Raw genomic sequence first — 24,043 nt, forward strand, 5'->3', positions numbered from 1 at the left:
TTTTTCTACTGACTTTTTTTTTTTTAAACATGTAACAAACATGAGCATGTTACTCTATTAAATAGGTATTATCTATTTTCCATCCTGTACCCTGTCCTGTAGACTGTGCTACAACAGTGCTAAGTTGTTTTTGTGTGTGTAGGTTCCAGTTACTTAAAATGTGCTTCTGGACACAGTTCTGGGCCTGATTTCAAAAACTGGATGTAATAGATCGCATTTCTTCATGAAATAGTGTTTGATAAAGTCTAGGTTGTAGCACAGTGAAAGCACAAAAATATGTACAATATGCAGGACCACGATTTCATTGAAAAATACAATACTGACAGGAAACGTGAAAGATATAAAGGAATCTAAGTACCTAAAACTACATGTAATAAATCATATGCAGACCATCAATCTGAAGGTGTATTCTTGATGCATCCTGCAATAGTGCTTCTCTGGAATTTTTAATATAAGAAATTTAAAATGATGAAAATTACTGCTTCTGAGGAAAGGCAAGCAAGTAATATGCAAGGTTCATTACTGTTATCAGATACTGCCCATTTGTGTCACAGAGTACGATCAAGATGGTGTAGGAGAAGCCCAGAGAGAGAAATCCTTTACTGAGGGGAATCTGAAGTATGCGTATTTGGTCAACGTACTTCATTCTTGCACCATTCAGCATGTGCTTTAAAGGAGTACTGAGAAAGGGGAATGAGTCTGAGCTACTGAGAGCAGGTCCAACATTTTGTAGAGTCAGATGGGGATCCTACAGGTAGTCTCCACATCTACAGAAGGCAGGCTGACACAGAGCTGAGGATGAAATCCATGGTATCGAGGGTCAAATTTCTGCCTCTTTATGTCAGTAGTAAACTTTGACAAACAAAGCAATAATGGAAATTTATGCTTTTCAGTGTAATCTCAGCATAGGTGATTTTGGAATTTCCTTTATACCTTGATCCAAGTACAAAGTAGTTCTGAATTTAACTAACTTTTTTTTTTTTTTTTTCCTGGCACTATTCTGTTTCTTTTCCTGTGTGTTGTGTGCATGTGTTATCAAAAACAGACAAACAAACAACAGAGTTACTAGCTATAAAAAGCTAATCAGAAACAAACAAACAAAAAGTTACTTCAGAGGCAATTATTTATTTTATTTATTTATTTATTTATTTTTTACGAATGGATAAAACATTCTGATGTTGTATCATTCTTAACTTGTTTTAATCCTTGTAGGTAACTGTTGGCTTTCATAATTTATTCATAAAATTTGTCAATATCCTGATCTCCTCTGTATGGATTTGCTAAACAGAGTTGCAACTTGAAAAAAAACTCTTACCTTCCTTTCTCAGGGTCAGTGTGGAAAATCAGATACTGAAATACGGGTTTACAACTTGTGAAATTACAATTTTGGAAAATGATGATCCTGGAGGAGTGTTCGAATTTTCTTCCTCTTCCAGAGGTCCCTACAGCATCAAGGTAGCTATCCGAGTAACGTCACTTAAACATTACAGACGACTTAGTTCTAACAGAGTGCTAGAAAAAGATTAATTTTATTTTTTTGCAGGAAGGGGAGTCTGTTGAGCTGCAGATTGTTCGCACTAGAGGAAGCCTCATCAGACAGTTTCTGCGCTACACTGTAGAACCAAGAGATAATAATGAGTTTTATGGAAGCACAGGAATTCTGGAGTTTAAGCCTGGTGAAAGAGAGATCATAATTACTCTACTGACAAGGATGGATGGGATTCCAGAGGTAAGAATTAATATTTTTCTCTCTTTAAATTGCATTCACATACATATTTGTTTGTCACTTACTAAAATATAGATGGTTTCACCTGTAAATACCAGCAATTTTTCTGTAACATTTGAAGGCTTTCTTTTTCTTAAGTGTGAGAAATAGATAGAGGAGGAGTGACTGAAAGGCCTATAAGATAGTCAAGCACCATATGAAAGCACTTTATATCAATACAAATCAGGTCTTGTCAGTCTTGCCTGAATATTCATTTCTCTGATATCTCTATTGTTTTGTAATCCCAGAAATCTGCACAATTTGAGGCATGTGTCTGTTGCTTTTCTCTTTGCTTTCTGCTTTTCTGTAGCTTGTTCCCTTTCCTGTGCATCAGCCATCCTGGATTCCATCAGGAAGTTTGCAAGGGTTTGATTTTACCACATTTATGTTAACATAAATTTTAGCTGCTGTGATTCAGCATTTTTTGCTGCCTTTACATGCACATTCCTATGCTGTATTTTGCATAAGCAGTTAGTTGTGTTTGTCTGATCCTGCTAATGAGCTGATCTAGGAGTAAGGTGTCAGAAAGCCAGCTTTACAAAACATAAAGGTTTTAGGAAGGTTAATAATCTTTTTGTAGTGCCAGGTGGTCATCAGTCATGGATTGAAGGAGGGATGGAGGACCATATGACGAGGAAATCAGGGGATCACAGCAACTCCAACTTCAATTGCATAGGCTGCTGTAGAAATTCAGGTTTCTTTTCCCTATATACTCCAAAGAAAAGAGACATAAGAAGTCTGAACTCCACAACAGAAGCCAGGAACATAAGTTAATCTAGTAAAACTTAGGCACTAAAACAGCGGGTTATTTAATAGTTCAGTTCCCAGTTTTTACTAGTTCATCAGCAGGCTGAGATAAAAGTATTTCCCTGCTTACAGCAGTATTATTAGACTAGGTAAGTCATCCTGCTGAAATGCTCAGGCAAAAACATACGAATTGTAGTGTCAGGACTAAAAAATAAGGAGGTCCTTTTATACTCTTCTATCTCCAAGAGTGGCCAAAAGCCACATACATGAGCAGGACATATATAATCACTTTCCTCCAGAATGCCATCCCAGCCTCCAATGGTGGGCAGTCCAAGGATGTCTGGAGTAACGGATGGTATCTTTGGGTGCCTTCAGATTTTCTTTCTGTTAATTGAAGCAGTTACGTTTTGAACGCAGGTAAGGTTTTAGCATCCATGACATTCTGTAGTACTGAACACCATTGTTTAATTGAATTGTATGTGAAAAACCAGTTCATGTGTGTTTCTTTACTGCTAACCACCAGCCAGTTTCACTGAGTTCTCCCCAGTGTAGAGTAATGCTGTTTTCTAGATAGATAAATGCAATAATTTTTTCTAATGTTCTCTGATACTTTTTTGAAAGTACCATGTCCCATTAGATTAATAAAGCCAGTTGATCAATTCTTTCTAAATTAGCATGCTGTCCATGGTTTAAAAATCTTTGCTTTACCTGTTACAAAGCCAGGAATCTTAAGAAGTCTTGGAGGAAAGAAAATTTACATTTCAGAGTGTGTTACAAACATTACTTGTGAAATTATGCGATTCTAAATTAAGTACACAAAATAAGTCCTTGCTTATAATAATAATAGACTTTTGGAGAAACTGATGCTTTTAGAGATAGAAAGTTCTAACAATTTCCTTTATTTGATGGCATTATACAAACGTTTATTGCATGTAGAATGTGTGTGATTTCATTTTAAGTTTGTATCCCTTTCTGCCTGATGGGGGACTGTGGACTATAGACCATTTTGTTTTTGATGTGGATGTTGAATATGTATTTTTGTTCTGACTGAGTTTCCCTCTTCCAGCTGGATGAGCTATATTCTGTGGTACTTAGTGGCTACAGTGAAATGCCAGGCAAGTTGGGGAATGCCACAACGGTCAATATAACCATTTTGAAGAATGATGATCCGCATGGTATCATTGAGTTTCTACCTTACGAACTAACAGTAACAATAAGTGAAAGCAAAGGAGAAGTCATCCATACTGGTAATTCCTTTTTATTAGAGTTACTTCTTTATCTGCTGTCTGCTTCTGCAGACTTACTTTCCCCGTTCTAGGATAACAGAAGTCTAGGAGACTTCTTACTAAAATCTCCACTCAGGACTTTACAGATTGGTACAATGCCAAGCAAGATGAGCAGCGGAGAGTGAAGTGGAGAAGTATGGGTGTGGAAAAACAGAGGGATTAACTGAGTAAAAAGGATTGCTAGAGAATTTTGCAGACAGGAGGGATGGAGTACTGATGTATGTGCAAAGTGCAACGTGGAGGTAGTAGCTCTGTTTGTGGAGAATGAAGACTGGGGTGTTATATAAGAGAAACATAGAGTTAAATCTTCCTATGGGTGATTTTAATTGATCTATTCAGTTATCAATTACTTTTACAGGCAAGAATTAACATGTGAAATTAAAGCAGTTTGCACTGCTTTAGTAATCTGTCTTTGTGTGTCCTTTTCTGTAGCACTCCAACATGTTACTGGTTTCATAAGAAGTGAAATTGGTTATTATTTTATTTCCTTTTTCTCAGTTTCAGATGTTTCAGATGTTCCTTTTTGATTTCTGTTGCTCTGAATATGCACACTGACTCTGTATGTTTATGTTTTTTAGCTGTTTACAGAGTTGTAAGAAACCAAGGAAACTATGGAAATGTTAGTGTGTCTTGGGTTGTTGATCCAGCATGTACCAATGACGTCTATCCAGAGCAAGGGACTATTTTATTTGATAATCTGGAGTTTTCAAAAAATATCACCATTTACTCACTGCCAGATGAGGTAAACACTTTTACAGTGTTTTGGGGTGAGAATATGGGACAAAGAGTAAGTACTAAAACATTAGAGTATAAGGAGAAAAAAGGAATGTGTGTTTCTCAAGAGCCTAATAACTTGTAGGAAATATCAAAATACTTGGGTAGAACTGAGATAATGTCTGCAAATCATAGAGAAATTTCAGAAGCTGTGCATACCTCTAAACAAAAAAGGTAGAAGCTGAGAGTAATTGTACTGTGGTAAAGTTATAGGAAAGTTTGACTGAAACTCGTATCTTGATAACTGGAATCCTAATTTCAATCCTAATCCTATATGCTGATAAATTTGAAGTAATATAAGAAAGATTACACCTAATGATAAATAAATAAAGCTGTAAAAAAAACTACATGTATCAGAAACATAAAACTGGAAGGTAACTTTTGGGTCATCTGTGCAAGATAAAGAGGAAGGGACTTACTTACAAAAACTGTAGATGGATGATAATTTCTGTATAACTGTATGAATTATCATCCCTCTTGAGACACATAAGGACTGACAAATAAAAACAACACTCAGAAATCTCTGGCTTATTAATCCCCCTAACTTTTCATTTTAAATTCTTCAGTGTTTTGTATGCTAGAAATTAATGTCTTAATACTTTCAGGTGCCTGAAGAGGAGGAAGTATTCACCATCAGTTTATTCAATGCTACCGGTGGAGCCAGGCTGGGCAATGTAACCACTGCAATTTTACAAATAACAAAGAATGATGATCCCATTTATTTTGCAGGTTAGATATTATTGTTTATAAATGTGGAATACATACACTACCTAAAACGGATTTTTTTCACAAACCAGATCATTGCGAAATTGTAATCCCAAAAGAGCAAGTGGAAAAGCTCCCCAAACTTTTTTTTTTTTTGTATTTAATTTATATTTGTTTCCTTCAGAACCTTCCCATTTTTTTGTGTGTGTCATTTTTCTCTTTGTTGATGTTGAGATCAGTTAGGAGGCAAGGTACAAAACATTCTCTCGTACGTGAATTATTTCCTACCTTTATCACATACATCTTATTGTTTCATTGAAGAGGAAGATCCTACTAGAGAGAATTAAGAAAATAGAGCAAATGCAAGCAACTCAGGCTTGAACTCAGACAGATTTGTTGCTTTTGTATTTTCAGAACCTGTGACAGTGAGTGTTCAAGAAGGAAGTGTTGCAAACTTTACAGTCCTAAGGAATGGATCTGCTGATGTCGCTGTTGTTGTCCAGTATATTACTGTTAATGGAGATGCAACAGCTGAAGAGGGAGACTTTGTTCCCAGTGGAAAGAACAGTGTCATTTTGTTTGATGTTGGAGAAAGGGAGCAGAATTTATCTGTGTATATCAACGACGATGATACCCCTGAAACTGATGAAACATTTTATATTATCCTTTTCAATTCTACAGGTAAGTCTTCCTTTTTTTTTTTTTTTTTTTTTTGCTGGCAATTTCTTAGTATCTTGGTCTTATCATAAAGCAATATTTAAATGCCAAGAATTATACGAATAATGTTTGCTTCAAGATTTTTATACAATAAATGCATACTGTGTTTGAATTTTCATCCTTAATTATTTTATTGGAAACAAAAATCAAATGATACAGTTGATACTTTGCCTGCAAAAACAACTGGAGTGAAAGTCCCTTTTCAAATATAAATGCTCCAAATTAGATGGACTTCAATACAAAAACACAAAGCAAAAAAAAAAAAAAAACAAAATTTAGTACCCAACAGTTTTAGGAAAAGAGGTATTCTTTTAGTTATTTTTTTCATGCTCCAGAGTGTATTACAAAACTACATGATTTTTGTAAAAACAAACAGAACTGCCATATTTTGGAGGAAGGGTATGTAATTGCTCTATTTTATTAGTAGCGAAAAGTATGCATACATTTTTTTCACTCTGAGACTATAGTTTTAAAAGGCTTAATTTGCAGAAAAATATATGTCACAATTTACCCAGGGGACCACCTCTAAAGAAAGGATTTATTACCTTAGAAATAACGTATTTTTGTTTATTTATTTATTTTTCAAAGTTTACACTTAAAAAGGAATGACCAAAATTATTCAGCCCATTCCTCACGTTTTTGAAATACATATCTTTTAGAATAAATTATCACTGTTATGTAATATACATGAGAAAATAAAAGTGAAGTATAAGAAATTCATAATTTTTCCAGAGCCCTAAGTATTTAATAAAGACCCTCCCCACACCTAGCTCCAACAAAACTCATGGTGTTGTGGGAGAGTCATTTGCAATTGTGTTATCAAATTTTAATTTACTGCCCTTCATTTTTTACTGTTCTCTAGTTGAGAGGTAATAACAGGCTCTGAATCTGCTGCAAATCTTTGCAATGCAAAGCAAAGCTATATTGAATCAGCCATTGAAACCTGAGGGGCTGTAATTTAATAAAGCAAAGAAAGATGATGGCAATTAACCATCAGACTATACCTTCAGATTGTGTGACACGTTCTCAAAGTAAAATACCTACCAGGTATTCAATTCAAGATTAGGAAACCTAAAATTAGATTTCTTCATCTGTAAGCACGCTAAGCATCTTAGTTCTCATTACAGTCTCTGATGGTCTTAGTCTTTAGCAGTCGATAAGACTGAAGTGATTGAGGTCATGCTACAGTGGACACCCTGCGGCTGGCCTGTGAGTTTCTCACAAGGCAGCATTGATCTTGAGTTGAATCCTTCCCTGAACATTGGTAGCAGGCAGCCAGAGGTTGACAGGGAAAGCAGTAATTTGAGTATAAGGCAGCTAAGCTATTTCCCAAGGTCGGCTGGTATTCACTGTAGTACCCAGGTCTCTTATAAAATATCAGACTAGGGAAAGGATTAGACAAAACCATTCTTCTTCCTTCATAAGTTTTCTCTTTTGTTGTCTCTTTCTACTTTAATAACTTTCTTCAGGATCTACTGGTAGCTCCCAATACTACCCCATTGGGAACATATCATGGCTTTTCTCCTAGCACATGGGGAATGGGTATCCATAGCCTCCTTTTTCCTCTAAAATGAGCATCATATAGTTTTACAGCCATTCTAGAATCACTAAGAATAAAGAATATTTCTATACATATTCCTGAAAGCAAAAGTTGGTTTTCTTTCTATGATTGGTTACATACAGTGGCCTTGACTGTTCTGAAATTTTTTTGGGGACTGTTGTTCCTGAGAGAAAATACAAATAGAGGTATATGAAGTTAGAGGAATAAGCACATTGTTTAACGTGGAACAAAATTTAGTCGGACACTTTCAAAGAAGACAAAAAATGGGGTGGGTGTGGACACATTATGTTCATCTATGGACAATGCAATGGAGTTAGAATTAACATCCCTTAATATTTACCTGTACTAATATGCACACTGAAATCCTGCTAGCTTCCCATCTACATAATAAGAATATTATGTTTCTTCCTTTTAGATATTCTTTGATATGGGAGTGAATAAACTCTTAGACATTGCTCATAGCTTGTATTTAGTTTAAATGCAATACTTTTCTTCTAGGTCTAAAGAAGGTCGGGGCTCTCTGAATACCTTACTCTTTTATTCTGTACCTCTGAATATCTTATTCTTTTGACTTGTCCAGATGATCAAACAGAAAATGTTACCTCACATAACAACTACATGCAAGGATACTGTGTAGTAAGAATCACATCTTCTCAGTTCATGTCATTTTTCCTGAAAATCTTACGTCTTGCTCTCTGGATGGTACACTACTTAAATACTTTTACTCTGATTTGCCTGCTGCTGAATACCTCAAATTCTGTTTTTCACTGACTTTTATAATTGTCCTTTTCTTTGTATAAAAGCAATTGTAGTGAGTAGAAAACATAATTGGATTTAGAGTTACCTACATTTCTGATTCCAATTTTAATAATAATAATTGTCCTCTTTTTTAGGAGATACAGTTATCTTTAAGGCTGGAATGGCAACAGTTATTATTGAAGCAAATGATGATCCTAATGGAATTTTCTCTTTGGAACCTTTAGAGAAGCCAGTTGAAGAAGGCAAAAGTAACATTTTTTGGTAAGTAACGTTTAAAGAATATCTTTGCACTCTTTTGGAACTGGTGTATGTGGTACTTTATAAATAGCACTTTGATTAAATCAAATGCACAAGTGTGCATTGATAGAAGTGCACTATAGAAAAACAGTTTTACAAAATTTTGGATTAAATGATTTGTAATGTGTTGAAGACATCACCTGTAATACTATGGAGTACACAGTAAATATTAAAAAGTGCACAGAAGCTCATGTTGAAATGTAACTAAATAAGACTTCAGCATTGATGTTCTGTTATAATCTCAGGAACCTGTAGATACAGAAAAATCTGAATGATTGAGCACAATATAACCTAGGCTGACAGAAAAAGAAAAAAAACCACTCAACAAATAGCTAAATAAAACTGTGTGGCACTAGGTGGCTTTTTGTACCCATCTTTGAAATTTTCAACTGCAAACTACTGTATTCTTTCTTTCTGTTTTTGTATTTTTTTTTTTCTTTTATCTGTTAATTACAGATTGAAATCTATACTTAAAGTCCGGATGTGACACTCTTCATTAGTCTGACCTTTGAAAGTATTTTCCTTTGTGCCACCATGATATATTGAAGAATTAGCAGGGTTAAAAATTGAATGCACTTGGCATCTCGCCTTGTTACATTCATTTCATAAATTTACTATGGGGTTTTAATTGGATGAAAAAATGATTTTTCGTTAAGAAATCTTGAGACAGGCTGTAAAGAGAAGTTAGGTCACAATAAATGTGATAGTGCAAATAGTTAGGGAAGAGGTTCTTCTTGCATTTAAAAAATCATCCTTTTTTTTTTGTCTGTTTGTTTTAAAGCCTTGAAGCAGATGCTTATGGCTGTGAATTGGTTCTTTATGCTTGTGTCAATACATCTGAAATATGAATAGTCTCAAGAAAAGAGGATATTAAGTTCATTGTGTGTTTGTTGTTGTGCTGTTCACTGTTTTGGGCTTTGTTGTTTTTTTGTCCTTTATAGTCTAATCTGCAGGATAATTTTTGTGGATTTGGTGGTGTTAAGAATATTGTTTTGATGTAAACATGCTTATATACAGGTGCTTTATGGAATTATAGGATACCAAGATCTCCAACATCTGAGGAACCTGCTCAGTCATCATTGATAAAATATATTTACTAGGGATCTGTCTCTTCCATACTGTCACTACTTTGACAGTTGTGTAGCATATAAAAAAGTGGTCAAAGTAGCATGTAACCAAACCACCGAAAACACAGAGGTTTTAATGAGGTAATTGGAGTTAGTGCAGCAGCGCTACACAGCTGGGATAGAGCACCCTGGTTAACGCCACAGAAGAAAAACCTTTGGAAGCAGAAACAACATAAATGTGTTGCTGTGGCTGGACTAGTTTAGCTGAACTAATTCTTCAACCTGATATAATCTATTTATAAGGCATTTTATGTCACCGTGCAAACCGACAGAAGCAAACTTCCTGTATGTAAGCGCACTCTTAATAAAGGCACTGTATGGGTCACTTTTTATTTGTAGTGCCTTTTTGAAATTAGTGTAATTGTGTTAGCAGATAGCTACCAAAAAAAAAAAATTATTTTCATTTACTACGTTCTTAATCACAAATAACAGTAGATTTCTGAAAGCCGTAGAATGTAATTCTAATTTAATACAAGTGTAAGAAAAAGTTTAAGTAGACTTGATGACTGAAAGGAGAAACGTTTGTGGTTAAATGTAGATGATTCTCTTTCCTGTCTAAGAGTGTCCAAGTATATTAATTTTTAATGTTAACTTTCTGAACTATTATGCATTCATATTTATTATTATAAATTGGAATTACAAGACACAGTGATGTGTAGCTTCACAGTAGTATTCTGCATGGACCTGCGTATGCTACTTCTGTTTTCTAAAGTACATATTCTGGGAGTAGAATTGTACTGCAAAAGTGGTTGCCTTTAAAAGGAAGGCTTCATGGAACAGTTGTAGTATATTAGTATTTTACTTTATATTACATAGTATATTACTTCTTACTGTAAGGAAGATTACAGTAAAAGGAGTCTCCACATTTTCCTTTTCTACTCAACGCTGATGCATGCCTGCCAGGACTCTCATTCTTTCTGTATCACTGAACAGGATTTTGAGACACAGAGGACACTTCGGCAATGTTTCTTTGACCTGGCAGTTGTTTGATAATAACTCTGCACTGAAGCCAGGAGAAGAATTCTATGAAACTTATGGGACTGTGTGCTTCATGGATGGTGAAAGGTCGAAGTCAATAACACTACGTGCCATTTCAGATAGAATTCCTGAATTCAACGAATTTTACATTCTAAAGTTGGTGAATGCTTCAGGTATTGTCTTCCATACCACCATTTCCTTCATATCTGGTAGAAAAGAGTTATGTTTAATCAATCAAAAAGAAACCAACACTGGAAAGAGCATTGCTTTGAATCATGTCTTGATATCCTATGCTTTTCTGGTAAGGTTTTAGGTCTTATTTTTCATTTAATCTTGATTTCCATATATAGAGAGTTACTCAGTTCCCGAATTACTGTTTAACACATTTTGGTGATCTGAACTTTAAAAGGGATGCCTCTTGGTTTTTGAAATTAAACTTCTTAAAGTTCAGAAGTTTCATTTCAAAAACCAAGAGTTCTGAATTTCAGATACATAGATCTCCATGCACAAAATATAAAACAAAGATACTAACAAAGAAATAACAAAGGTATTAAAGGTTATGTGTGTCTACCATAATAGAGGTTGCTTTTTTGTTTGTTTGTTTCCCTAGAGGAGGTAAAATACTTGTAGTTACCACTTCACATGACTTAAATTACAACTTTGAATTGCTACTGGACACATTTCCTAATCTGGATTAATTCCACTTTAGTACTATTCATGGTCTTCTGTGCTCTGATACAAGTGAAAATGTGTGTTGGCCTTTCCTGTAAGTGAAGTCCATACGGATGTACAAAATATTTCCTGCTTATAACAGGTAGATCACTGTACACTTTGAACACGGAGATTCTCCATTCACAACATGATCTTCATATCATGAATTCTTACTGTGCAAAGATAGATGACTAACACCAGGACTGGGCAGCAGTTTTAATACACAACTGGTTACTGTTTCTGCAAGGTGTATGTACTTCTGTATCAGAGGCAACAGGCAAGATTTTGCCATTCTCTATTCCTGTAAGTCTTTGAGCAATACAAGAATTGAATTTGGCCCCCATGCTTATCAAACGAATCAAAGGTAACCTACCTTATTGGCTAATTAAGAAAAGATGGACCTTGTCATGTTTCACCTGAAAGACATCTGTGTGTTTTACAGCTGAAAAATAGCATGTGGGTTTGTTTTCTACTGAAATTACATCAGCACAGTGTTTTAAGAATAATACAATTAACCTATGTAATTTTCAAGTTAGATCATTTGCTATAAGTCCAGAGGATCTTAAAGGAGGATTTGAGGTTTTTTTAGAAACTTGTTTTATTAAAAAAAAAAAAAAGTACTTTGAAACTTTTTTCTGAGCGTGTTGTTTAATCATTAACTTTTACTCTAACTTCTATTACGCAGGTGGGTCTCCTGGTCCTGGTGGTCAGTTATCTGAAACCAGTCCTACTGTAACTGTCATGATCCCTTTCAATGATGACCCTTTTGGAGTGTTTGTTATAGATCCAAAGAGCCAGGACAGAGAGATAGTGGAAGATACTCTTTCTGAAGATGACCTTTCCTATATTACGGACTTCACCATCTGGAGACAGCAAGGCACCTTTGGTGTTGTCCGACTAGGTTGGGAAATACTGTCTAGTACCTTCCAAGCTGGACTGCCATCAATGGTAGATTTCTTGTTGCTTGGATCATTCCCAAGCTCAGTACAATCACAGCCCCACATGAGGCGCCATCACAGTGGAACAGACGCTCTGTATTTCAGTGGAAAAGAGGATGCATTTGGCATTATCGGTCCTGAATACCCATACAATGGAAATAATGCAGTAACCAATTTTACATTTTCAGCTTGGTTAATTCCTAATGTCAGTACAGATGGCTATGTAGTTGAAAAGGATAACGATAATGGGACTTTATATTACGGTGTGAAAATTCAGACAAATGATTCTCATGTTTCTGTAGTGCTTCATTATACAGCATTAGGGTCCAATATGACATACATGGCTAAAACATCAGTCATGAAATACCTGGATGAGAATACTTGGCTTCACGTTCTGATTACTCTGGATGAAAGTATAATTGAATTTTACGTTGATGGAATTCTAGTTCTGGGAGGAATGAAGAGTCTAAAAGGAGAAGCAATTCTTGATGGTGAGCCTTTGCTATTTTTCTCCATATATAAAGCTCTGAAATGCATAGTCTAGCCACTTCAAAGGTGGAAGAAATACACTGAAATGATTATATCTGTTAAGTTAATTGAAAGGAATGGATAAGAATTCTTTGAGGATTTTCAGAAAGCCTATGGAAATTGTGTGAATGTTCTAAAAAATTCAAACTGCTGCGATGTTGAGTGAGAGTAGAGGACTATTAATTGTATGGTGTACTATTTTATTTCTGCTTTTAAAATTCCAGGTTGAAGTTTAAGAAATCAAATTTTCCATTTGTAAAAAGAATAGTACTTCTGCAATTAGTAATTTCCATCACACTTGCAGTACTGTAGCTAAGCTGAGAGGCTGAGAGGTTTTTTTTTTTTTTCCCCCCCTTGGTTTCTAGAACAAATATATGTGAAATGCAATTATGCTTTTATTGCTAGAAGGATATGTCTGTGCTGTAAATTTTCTTTATTAGTGGAGATGGCGTGTGTCTGGGGATAATGCAATAGTAAGGCAAGTATGTCATCTCTCTCCGTTGAATGTTGGGTAATACACAGTGGTGTGCATAGCAGCCCAGTTTTTCTCAGCATCCTCCACTTTGTGCCCTGGGACTTTTATCAGTTCCTGTGGTTGCTCATCTCTACAACTGCCACTCAGTGTCATATGTATGACAATACACTGAAGAGCACAGCTTTTTTTGTTTGTTTGTTTTCTTTCATTTTCTGAAAGGCAACTGAAAACAGCTGATGTGTGTGTTTTAGCACAAGAGCATAGCATGGCACAGAATAGGATAGAGTAGGAATGAATATGAGGCAGCTGTGATCCTATAGTTTGGAGACAGAGAAATATAAATGCTGTTGTAAAAAGAGTTTGGAATTTGCATGGAATTACAGTGTGGTGGATGAAATGGATGTCCAGAAGGGTTAATGCAGTAATCATGAGTATCATCAGAATGGATCAGCTGCCCTAGCAGAGGGAAACAAAGTAGGATTTGTTCAGCAAAACAAGGGCTAAAAGGGGTTGCAGTTCTGCTCTGAAAATCTGTGGAGGAAAGAGGAAGCCTCAAGTCTCTAAGACTTATAAAAATGAGGGATGATGATAATGTGCTGCTAGAACTAATAGGATGAAAAACTTGGACAGCATAGGATGGAATTGTTTGGCCTGTGAGGACTTACCTGTAACATTGAGATGAGGCTCAAGGAACCTCCTGATTTTGGATCTCAAGATCAATATGATTCCTCATCCAGGGACAATGAACAGTTTACCACTGGTTTTTAAGAAAAACAGGTAGTCAGTTGCTGACTGTTTCATACAAATACAATAACATGAGAAAAAATTATAATTTCCTTCTCAGGTCCAGGAATAGTAAGAATTGGAGCAGGAATCAACGGCAGCAGTAGGTACACAGGGTTAATGCAGGATGTAAGGCTTTATGAGCGTAAGTTGACACGAGCAGAGATCTATGAACTTCATGCAACTCCTGCAAAAAGTGATGTCCACCCTGTCTCTGGGTATTTGGAGTATTGGCAAGGAGAGACCAATAAATCATTCATCGTGTCTGCAAAGGATGACAAAGAAGAAGAAGGAGAAGAATTATTCATACTAAAGCTCATTTCTGTGCGTGGTGGAGCTCGAATTTCACAAGAAAACACCACAGCAAGATTAAGAATACAGAAAAGTGATAATGCTAATGGTTTATTTGGCTTCACTGGAGCATGTATCCCTGAGGTAAGGTGGTCATAATGGAAATTGTAGGTGATATTTCAGGCACAGAAAGCTAAATGGCAGGACCAAGTGACCTGAACAAACCCTAGATTTTGCAGTGTTTGCTTTTGTGGTTAAGCAAAGTTTTCCTAGGATTTGGAGATGCATATGTTCTGTTAATACAACCTCAGTTCCACTGGGATTTACTATATAATTTTAAAAAGCTAAAGAAAAAAATGGTTAAGAAAATTTAGTTTACTATATAAACTGAAGACTAAGGCTTAATTTTTTTTTTCTAGAAAAATATTTTACCTTCACTTCTGTTACATTTGAGTTACCAGTTAAAATGTAAGATTTAATTCTCTGTTTTTTTTTTGAGAATGGATTATTGCAAAGATTTTTATTTTAGTTTTCTGTGTCACATGATGTGTTTGAGATAATTTTACTAGAGATCATGCAATGACAAAGTGTTATGGATTTTTCCACCTTCATTTGCTGTCATAAACTAAGTTATAATTTGCATATGTTTGATGTCAGTTGGTTGATTTAGTAGTGGTTTTTTTTGTTGTTTTAGTTTTAACAGATGAAATCTTTTTTCAGTGGTATCCATTCTATATGCAGAGTGTAAACTTGCTACTTTTTGAGGAGGCTTGAAATAAACATAAATCATTCTTTACTTCTTTAATCAATTATAAGGGGGAATAACATGATAGCTATCTCTACTGGTATTGGATTATTTTGTGGAAAAAAAAATTCAATATAGTTTTCATTTGGGAACTCTTATGAGCTTTAATTACATTCTTTTTTAATCAAAGTGCTTATGGTGTTTTTAAAATAACTGTCTTGCCTGAGTGATACTAGTTTTCAGTTTGGTTCAGTTTGCTTATTGTGTGCCTACCATATGCTATGATAATAGATTCCTTCAGGTTCAAGTACCTCTGATACGCTGTGATGCCACAGATCATCAGCCAACCATGAAGAAAAAAAATAATTATATGGCACGGTAATTGTTTTGCACCTATCATATGTCCATTTCACCAGGGAAGTATTAGAGCTCTTAGTGGTGATGCAGGAACACAGCATTTTTTTACCAGTAGTTTAACTGTGCATATCTGTCTACTAGGCAGCTGAAGTCACACACAGTATCTATGCTTTCTTACAAAGCAGCCCTGAAATTTATCTAATGCATAAGATAGCTTTAACCTTTCCAATAACTTTCAGATAAAATTATTTTCTATGTTAATTTTATGAACGTTATTTTCTAAAATAGAAGGTCAGTACCAATTAAAGCTTCATTCCAGAGATGTGAAGTTGTCGCTGCAGAAGTCATGTTATCTGTGAAGATACAGAATTGTAAGGAGGACAGTAGAAGAGAAAAATCTGTTTTTCTGAATGATGATGGTATAGTTTATTTCTATCCATAGTGTGTCTGGTTAGAGAAAGTGCTGATCCAAATCTTTCTTTAAATTATTGCTAAGGAAAATTACAATATTGACGTTATTATAAAGCAATAGTTTCATTTGCTTTCGACAGGTACATTTCAAGCATATTGATTCTGTCTCTGACGCATAGTTTTAGGAAAGGGGTTGTGTCCAGGACGAACTGCAGTGTATTGTTATTTGTTACCTTAATAGTCCTCAGGGAGGCATCAGACTTTTGCAGATTCCACTAGGATTGTTCTGATTGGCATCAAGGTCAGTTTCAGCTTCCTAACACTCCAAAAGAGCTGAAAGTAACATGACAGCAATTTTTTACTTGAACATTTGTCTGGCATTAAATATTTTCATGTTATTTAATGAAATTGCCTTGATTTACTTTGACAGTAATAAACGTTCCAAATTTTTGCTTTCTTCCAGACTGCTGATGAAGGTTCCACTATATCCTGTGTTGTGGAGCGTACAAGGGGAGCCCTAGACTATGTGTATATAAAGTACATTATCTCACAGGTTGATTCCACTGGCATTAATTACTCTGTTACCGATTTTTCTAATAGCAGTGGCACTATCACATTCGTTCCTTGGCAGAGATCAGAGGTAAACCCTACCTTCCTATTAACAATTCATCCTGTCCTTTACAAACCTCCTGGAAAATACCTTCTGAGGGTGCTTGGCTGGTTTGCATACTAGAGAGTGTTTACTTCACATGGCTTTTCTTATTATTATTTTTTATTTTGTTATTTTATGTTGTTATTTTTTTGTTATATATATATTTTCTTTCTTTCTTTTTTTCCATCCCTGACAACAAGAAAGTGTTATTTGTAGCTCTGTGTATATGTCAGTTCAAAAGTCACCATGTGTGCATGTACATATTAGATATATGTACATATACATAAAAAATATTAACTGTATTTATGTGTATGTGTACATATACTTTAAAAAGTGTAGATAGTCCATGTACTTTCGAAATTGGAAAATGATCAGGTTTGATCTGAGTGTTGTAACTCAAATTTATGTCCACAACAATTAAATAGGCAATAGTAAGATTCATTGCTGTTCTTGCACTCAAGGCTATCCAGGTTCTGTCTCCTTTTAAATTCAAAATCAGAAACAGGAGATTAAAGGTGTTCTTGTAACAATAGCTGTTTTTGAGTCTCCCTGAAATGATTACTGTCTGCTTTAATCTATTCCTCTGCATAAAGTGTGCGAGCAACTGGAACATAAGGAAATTATTCAATATTCTGGCCTTAGAGACACCTGAAATTGGTAATCAGAATTGCATCTCAGAGTTGGGGGAGAGAAAGAGAAATGATACATAAGGGAAGCTTTAGCTGCTTCTGAGAAAGCTTTCTAAAAGTCTTACGAAATTCCTTATCTGAATTAGTTTAAAAAAAAAAAAAAAAGAAAAAAGAAATACCAGGATACCAGGATACACTGAAGAGTAGGAATTCAAAGCTACAGAGGCCCACAATTAAAAAATTATGTGGGCAGACTGGAGGTCCAAAAGAGGGCCAGAAAGATGGTCAAAGAGCTGGAGAACCTGTCCTCTAAGGAAAGACTCAAGGGGTTAGATCTTTTCACCCTTTAGAAGGGGACTTTGATCCCATTATTACAGTACCTAAAGGGCAGCTCCAGAGTTGACAGAGGCTCTCTCTTCTCAAGAAACCACAGGAGAAGACAGAGGGCAAAGAGTACAAAGATAGAGTGGGAGAGGTTTTGTCTTGAAATTTTTTACAACTACTGGAACGACTTCCTTAGGGACAGGGTCGGGTTGTCCCGACCTCAGCATCTGGGCCAGGGCAATCCCAAGCACAAACACAGGCTGGGCAGAGAAAGCACTGAGAGCACCCCTGGGGTGGGGAAGGACCTGGGCGTGGTGGTTGATGAGAAGCTCGACATGAGCCGGCAATGTGTGCTTGCAGCCCAGAAAGCCACCCGTACCCTGGGCTGCACCAAAAGCAGCGTGGGCAGCAGGGCGAGGGAGGGGGCGAATTAGGAAATTCTTCCCTCAGAGGGTGGTGAGGCCCAGGCCCAGGCTGCCCAGAGGAGCTGTGGCTGCCCCATCCCTGGCAGTGCCCAAGGCCAGGCTGGATGGGGCTGGGGGCAGCCTGGGCTGCTGGGAGGTGTCCCTGCCCGTGGCAGGGGGTGGCACTGGGTGGGCTTTAAGGTCCCTTCCAGCCCAAACCAATGTATGGTTCTATGGTAGAATTCCCATCACCAGGGGTGCTTAAGATGCAGTTGAACATGGTGCTGGATTATTTCATCTATTTTTTTTTTTCCATGAAACATTGAACTTCATCTTTTGATGTCCCGTCCAACGTGGGCTGTCCTATGATTAAAATTCTGTGGTAATAAACAGCGTGTGCTAGAAATAAAAATAATCTGTTTCAATGAATTCAATCCTGATGTACAGCACAGAATTGTTAAATTTATTTGAAGAAGTGGTGCGGGACCACAGTACTGTAGAAACAACATACACTTTCTATTATTGTTTGTATAATAAGGATGAATTGTGAGTAGAAAATACCATCCTCAGTTTCACTTATATCAGGCTGCAGAAGTCCATGTGGACTCAAATTCGCTGAAGTCATTTGCAGGGATCCCAGTGACTTCACTAGAACTGTGAATCTGGATAATGTAATGACTGGCAAAAGCGTGTGGTATCTGAAAATAGTTCATTCATGTTATAATAGTTTGTTCATTCAGCTTTATTTCTCTGTAAAATGATATTACTGCATTTCATACAATCATATATAGCAGAAATTTCCAAAGCTTTTCTAGCATGGCAGCATAGACGAGGCCCACATTACTCTATCTAGTGGCAGAAAATGGCTGATGTAGGCTCTTGCTACACAGCTTACTGGTCCAATTTACTGCATACATACAGAGGAGCTAATGTGCATGGCTCTAAGAAACAGGCTGGTAGCAAGCTGCTCTTCAGGTGGGATATCCTAAGGGACTTTCAACTGACATTTGTAATCTACTCATTACCATGCCTCTAAATATGATCAGCTACTTAAATGTTTTCTATATGTTTGTCCAACCATATCAAAACATAACGAAAGATGGAATTTTCTGAAGTGAATGTGTTAGCGTGTTTAGAGCAAGGTTATGTTAGTAAATCGTATGATCTGCAGTTCAAAGTGTCAGGTGGTATAATAAGCTCAATTTATTTGCTCTCTAAATTGGATTAATCACTGTAATGTCTCTTCATAAGCATAATTTCAAAAAGATTTTAAAATTTATCAGATATTTCATGTTCAGTACATGGAAATTAAACTCTGCTTTTGTGAAGATATACAAAACCAACCAAACAAGTATTTATTATCACTTATTTATGTAGTTTGAAACAATTCAGAAAATATGCCTTCCATTTCCAGTAGCTTGGAAGCATTGTTTTTGGAAAGCATATTCTAGACATAAAATGTTATCTTAGAAATTAGTTGAATTTATGTGGAGAGCAAAAATATTGTCCTTTGCTTTCAGAACTATACAGCAGATACAGCTGACTGACTAATCAAAGAATGTTGCATGGTTTGATTTCTCCATGATTTGGTCCTTCTCTAGGTGTTAAATTTGCATGTTATTGATGATGACATTCCGGAGCTAAATGAATATTTCCGTGTGACATTAGTCTCTGCAGTGTCTGGAGATGGGAAACTAGGTTCAACTCCCACCAGTGGAGCAAGTATAGATCCAGAAAAGGAAACTACTGATATCAGCATCAAAGCCAGTGACCACCCATACGGTAACAATGATGGGAATTATACAGCTTTGTTTCAGATTATTGTGTAGTTCTTTCCAGTCAGATGAAAACTTTGCTTGGTTGTAATAGTTGAGGAAGCAATCTCATATATTCCACTTTATCTAACTTGAATTAATTCATTGTTTATATACATGAATGAATAGTGAATTAGTTTTCTTTTATAATTTTACAAAAAGGCCTCAAATCTTCCCTGACCAAACAAGCAATGATTCTCTTGTGAGGGCAAATAAAGGCTCTGCATGTAGTTGATCCTGTCCAGGTTTTTCATCAAATGAGAATTCCTGACAATGAGAGTCATTTCTCCATATGTCTTGTACCAGTAAATACGCAAAACCGTGGCCTGTGAGGCTCTTTTGGGAAGAGAAGGTTTTATTATTGTGCTGTGCCTTTTATCAAGACTGACAAGAATATCAGTGAGAGAGGGTAAGGCACACAGCACATCTCTGGAAATAGTGTGATTGAGGCTTAAGGGTATACTGGTATATGTGGTTTTTAATTTCAGAACCATCACAAGATATGTTATCAATCACTTTATTTAAATTGTTTATCATCTTTAAAATTTGTTATGAAAAGCCATGTAAGTAGTAATTCTTGTCTTCCAGGTCTGCTCCAGTTCTCTGTGGGGCCACCTCCTCAGCCAGGTGATAAAATGATTCTTCCAGCCTCTTCTGTGCCCCATATTACTATTAAAGAAGAAGCTGGACACGTCAGATTACTGGTAGTTCGTGCACAAGGCCTTCTTGGAACAGTTCTGGTGGAATACAGAACAGTGCCAGTCACAGCTTTCAGTCCCAAAGATTATCAGGTATGGCAACTGCCAAGGTGGTATAATTGTTTTGGAATTAATTACAGTTATTTATCGTGGAGATAGCCTTCAGTTTGACTGCTCTAGCCCAGCTATGATTCTTTCACAGAAAGACTACTTTACAAGGTGATGTGGCAAATGGATATGTAATATTCACTTAAAAATATACATCATGTGACTTCTCCATTCTTTTCTCTGCAGTAAGTTGCATTGTCTAGGAAAAGCCTCTGGTTTTGAACTTTTTTTTTTTTTCTTAACAGAGTTTTCAGTGTAGCAATTTGTGAGTTTTGCTGTTGTTACAGACCATATTATTCAAGTGCATGTACAGGTTAACATTATGCTTGTACATACTGGGATTTGTATATGCCTAGCAAAATAACCTGCATGTATCTGCACTTGCTTGTCCAACTGATCATTTGTGCAGAAAAATAAGAAAAATGTACATGAATGCAGATGCTCACCAATATGTCAACTTAGATGTCTTCTTCTTTTTTTTTTTCTTTTGTAAAACAGATTTTTCAGATTTTTTTTTAAAGCTTAAGTGAGGAAAAGTAGATGTTTTGAAAAAGAGAAAATGAAGGTTCTGTTTCTTTTTTTTATATGGATGAAAACATTAGACTTGAACAAAAATATGAAGAGCTCTTATATTGCAGGCTGTTGTGGGTACACTGGAATTTCAGCCAGGAGAAAGATACAAGTACATTACTGTTAACATCACTGATAATACTATTCCTGAATTAGAAAAAACGTTTAAAGTGGAGCTGTTGAACCCAGAGGGAGGAGGTAAGGCACATATATCAGTCCCTTAGTTGTATTTTCATGACCTCTACTCGTTCATAAAAATCTTGTCTTTCTTGGCATTATTTTCTATGTTATTTCTGAAAACAAACAAAAAGCACCTCTACATCCCCACCCCCATACAGCTGTCTTTTTTCGTAGGGAAGAACTGTTCCTCAGTTCTTTTCTTAATCCTTGGTGGAAACAACCAGATCCCATAGCAAGTATATTATTACCATGTATTAGGGAAAGTGTATTACTGCCATCTGTTAGGTCATCGAAAGGCAATTGCTGCTTTTCACTTTGTATAACTTCATGGTTGGTAATGAGAACTAAAATAATGCAAAAATATATTAGCAATATGTTGCATTTCAAAAATATGGAATATTTATAAAATATTTAAGGCTACACAGTCAAAGTGTTGTGTTTTTGTTTGTTTGTTTTGTTTTTTTTTGTTTTGTTTTGTTTTTTCTTCCACATGAGTGAAATCAGAAGAACTGCAATACATAGGTCAAATGGATTATAGCAGTAATAGGCTGTGGATGTTGAGGGCCATAGGGAGTTTGCTGAGCTGTAGCTGCAGAGGTAGCTCGTAGATAACTGTCTGTAAGAACAAGACAAACACTTGAAAGAATTATTGGTTTGAAGGGCTAGTCTGAAGGGACGGCAAAGCATAGTGGTGCTGCCACATAAACCCCTGAATACCTTACAGATTTTTTTTTCCATTTGAGAAAAATTTTAAAGGAGATTGTAAAGCTTGTTGGAGGGAAAAGTAATTAGAAACACTGACAGCCATAAATTGATTTTTTTTAAAACTGATGTTATTTTTTTAAACAATTCAGAAATTGCAAGTGTGGTCCCTTCTGGGAGGATGTATCAGATCTCCTTGAATTAATCCAGCTCTCTGCTATGATTGTATGTGTCTATGGTGCAACATGGTCTCAGTGATTCTTTTGGTAAAGTCTTGAGACTTTTCACGTATTTTGTCTTTTTGGTTGAATAGTTGTTTTGTTAAAAGGAGTCAAACTTTTCTCTTTCAAATTGTTGTGACAGAAAATTTACAACTAACTTTAGTAATCCAGTAACTATATAGCCTTTTTAAAATGAGCCTTCTTTTTGGCCTTTCCAACACAAACACAAAGCTTATGAAGTCCCCATTAGTTAAGTTTTCTGCAGATTTTCCCAACATTTTCACTTTGTGAGAAAATATTAGAATAAGGAGCTTGAGGGACTTTATCCTCTCCCCCGCCTTTTTTTTTTTCTTTTTTTCAATTTAGATTCCTCCATGACAAGCCTCAGTTAGGAGTGAGAAAGGGGAAATACAAAATGGGGACACAAAGAGGGAGAGGAAAGATAAAACTATGTGTATGTGTTTTCTTTCATTCTGACCTCCCATTGCTATTTCCAATGTCATAAATTAAGTAAGAGGTGGCATATGTAAATATTTCAGTCTTTATTAGAACTCCTGTACACTTTCAGAACCAAAGTTGATACCTTCCTAGAGTGCTTCCCTCTTTTTTTCCTGTTGTCCAGAATAGTTTAAATTTCTCTTTGCTTGCGCTCTAATTTATAAATGTATATATGTGTATATATCTGTATGTCTGTCACCTTAAAGTTGCTGAGCTCTTTAGAAATGATGGCAGTGGTAGTGGTGATGGGAACGTGGATTTCTTCCTTCCAACTGTCCATCAGCATGGTAAGCATTTTGGATTAATCTTTATTTCTTTATGCTAACTGTAATATCCCTCATGAACTACGCTACTGACACAGGTTATCATAGTGTTATTTTGCTTGTGGTTTGAGATGCTTCATTTAGATATATCATAGAGTCCTGTCAAAACATTCTTTCCCATTTTAAAAAAGGCTTAATTTCAACAGCAGTCAATACTAACCGTAATACAGAAAATAACAGCTTCTCTATCTTCAAAGCTGTATTTTTATAGAACACAATGTAGTTATTCCAGAAGTAGTTTGAAAAATTAGCTTTGTTTGTAAATTTTGTAAAATTTTCTGGAGAGCAAAGAGGAGAGAAACTTTTTAAATTTAAGGTAATTTAAAAATTACCTGACTGTGTGTTTTGATACTTTCTTTTGCCACTTGCTTTATGCTTTGATCTCTGCATCTCAAAAATACTCTTAATAAAAAGTGGTGTTAGCTCTTTTTTTTCTAAAAGAATGCTTTGATTATTTTTCATTTTTGAAGTCTATTTTTGTCACAACATACAGAAAACAAAGATAATTTAATCTTGAGAAAATTAAAAACGTACAATATGCAGAAATAAGATGAAAACAAAAGCACCTACTATGAGGGAAACGCTAATGATGGCGGATTTTGAATTAAACCCTAGAGACCTGAAAATATTGTGTTAGCACCCATTATCGAAATCAAATAATTTATTCCACAGTGACAGCCTGATTTTCTGTTTTATTTGAAAATACAAAGGAGTTCAGTTTGAACCTGAGAGTAAGTCTGTGGTTTAACCACTTTTTGGAACTTCCTGGGAAGTGTTGTTTCCTCTTCTGTGTTTCCAGATTTTTTTTAAAATCTCTTTCTCTTTCTAAGCAGCAAGTTATCTCACACAAGATGATCATTATAGTAGTAGAATTTCCTGGACTAGCTTTTTCTTTGTTCCAGCTTCAGTTAAAATAGTACCTGCTTTTGTCCTGTCTGCACTGCTTACACTGTGTTTTACCACGT

The 24,043-nt window shown here is 35.8% G+C and overlaps 1 protein-coding gene across 2 annotated transcripts in view; it reads left to right on the top strand.

Annotated features, from left to right (window-relative positions):
* ADGRV1 (adhesion G protein-coupled receptor V1) overlaps nucleotides 1-24,043 on the top strand; it is a 288,840-nt gene that overhangs the window by 36,840 nt on the left and 227,957 nt on the right. The window contains exons 12-26 of one of the 2 annotated variants that reach the window (XM_083816849.1): nucleotides 1,329-1,455; nucleotides 1,544-1,729; nucleotides 3,579-3,759; nucleotides 4,377-4,540; nucleotides 5,178-5,301; nucleotides 5,692-5,958; nucleotides 8,449-8,575; nucleotides 10,672-10,889; nucleotides 12,113-12,856; nucleotides 14,213-14,586; nucleotides 16,419-16,595; nucleotides 19,566-19,746; nucleotides 20,367-20,569; nucleotides 21,223-21,352; nucleotides 22,962-23,042. In XM_083816849.1, coding sequence (XP_083672975.1) covers nucleotides 1,329-1,455; nucleotides 1,544-1,729; nucleotides 3,579-3,759; nucleotides 4,377-4,540; nucleotides 5,178-5,301; nucleotides 5,692-5,958; nucleotides 8,449-8,575; nucleotides 10,672-10,889; nucleotides 12,113-12,856; nucleotides 14,213-14,586; nucleotides 16,419-16,595; nucleotides 19,566-19,746; nucleotides 20,367-20,569; nucleotides 21,223-21,352; nucleotides 22,962-23,042 — 3,284 coding nt within the window. Of the gene's footprint in view, nucleotides 1-1,328; nucleotides 1,456-1,543; nucleotides 1,730-2,813; nucleotides 2,930-3,578; nucleotides 3,760-4,376; nucleotides 4,541-5,177; nucleotides 5,302-5,691; nucleotides 5,959-8,448; nucleotides 8,576-10,671; nucleotides 10,890-12,112; nucleotides 12,857-14,212; nucleotides 14,587-16,418; nucleotides 16,596-19,565; nucleotides 19,747-20,366; nucleotides 20,570-21,222; nucleotides 21,353-22,961; nucleotides 23,043-24,043 lie in introns of those variants that run through there. The other variant, XM_083816850.1, reaches the window with a different exon arrangement.

Source organism: Anser anser (genome assembly GCF_964211835.1).
Source record: "Anser anser genome assembly, chromosome: Z".
Classification (NCBI taxonomy): Eukaryota; Metazoa; Chordata; class Aves; order Anseriformes; family Anatidae; genus Anser; species Anser anser.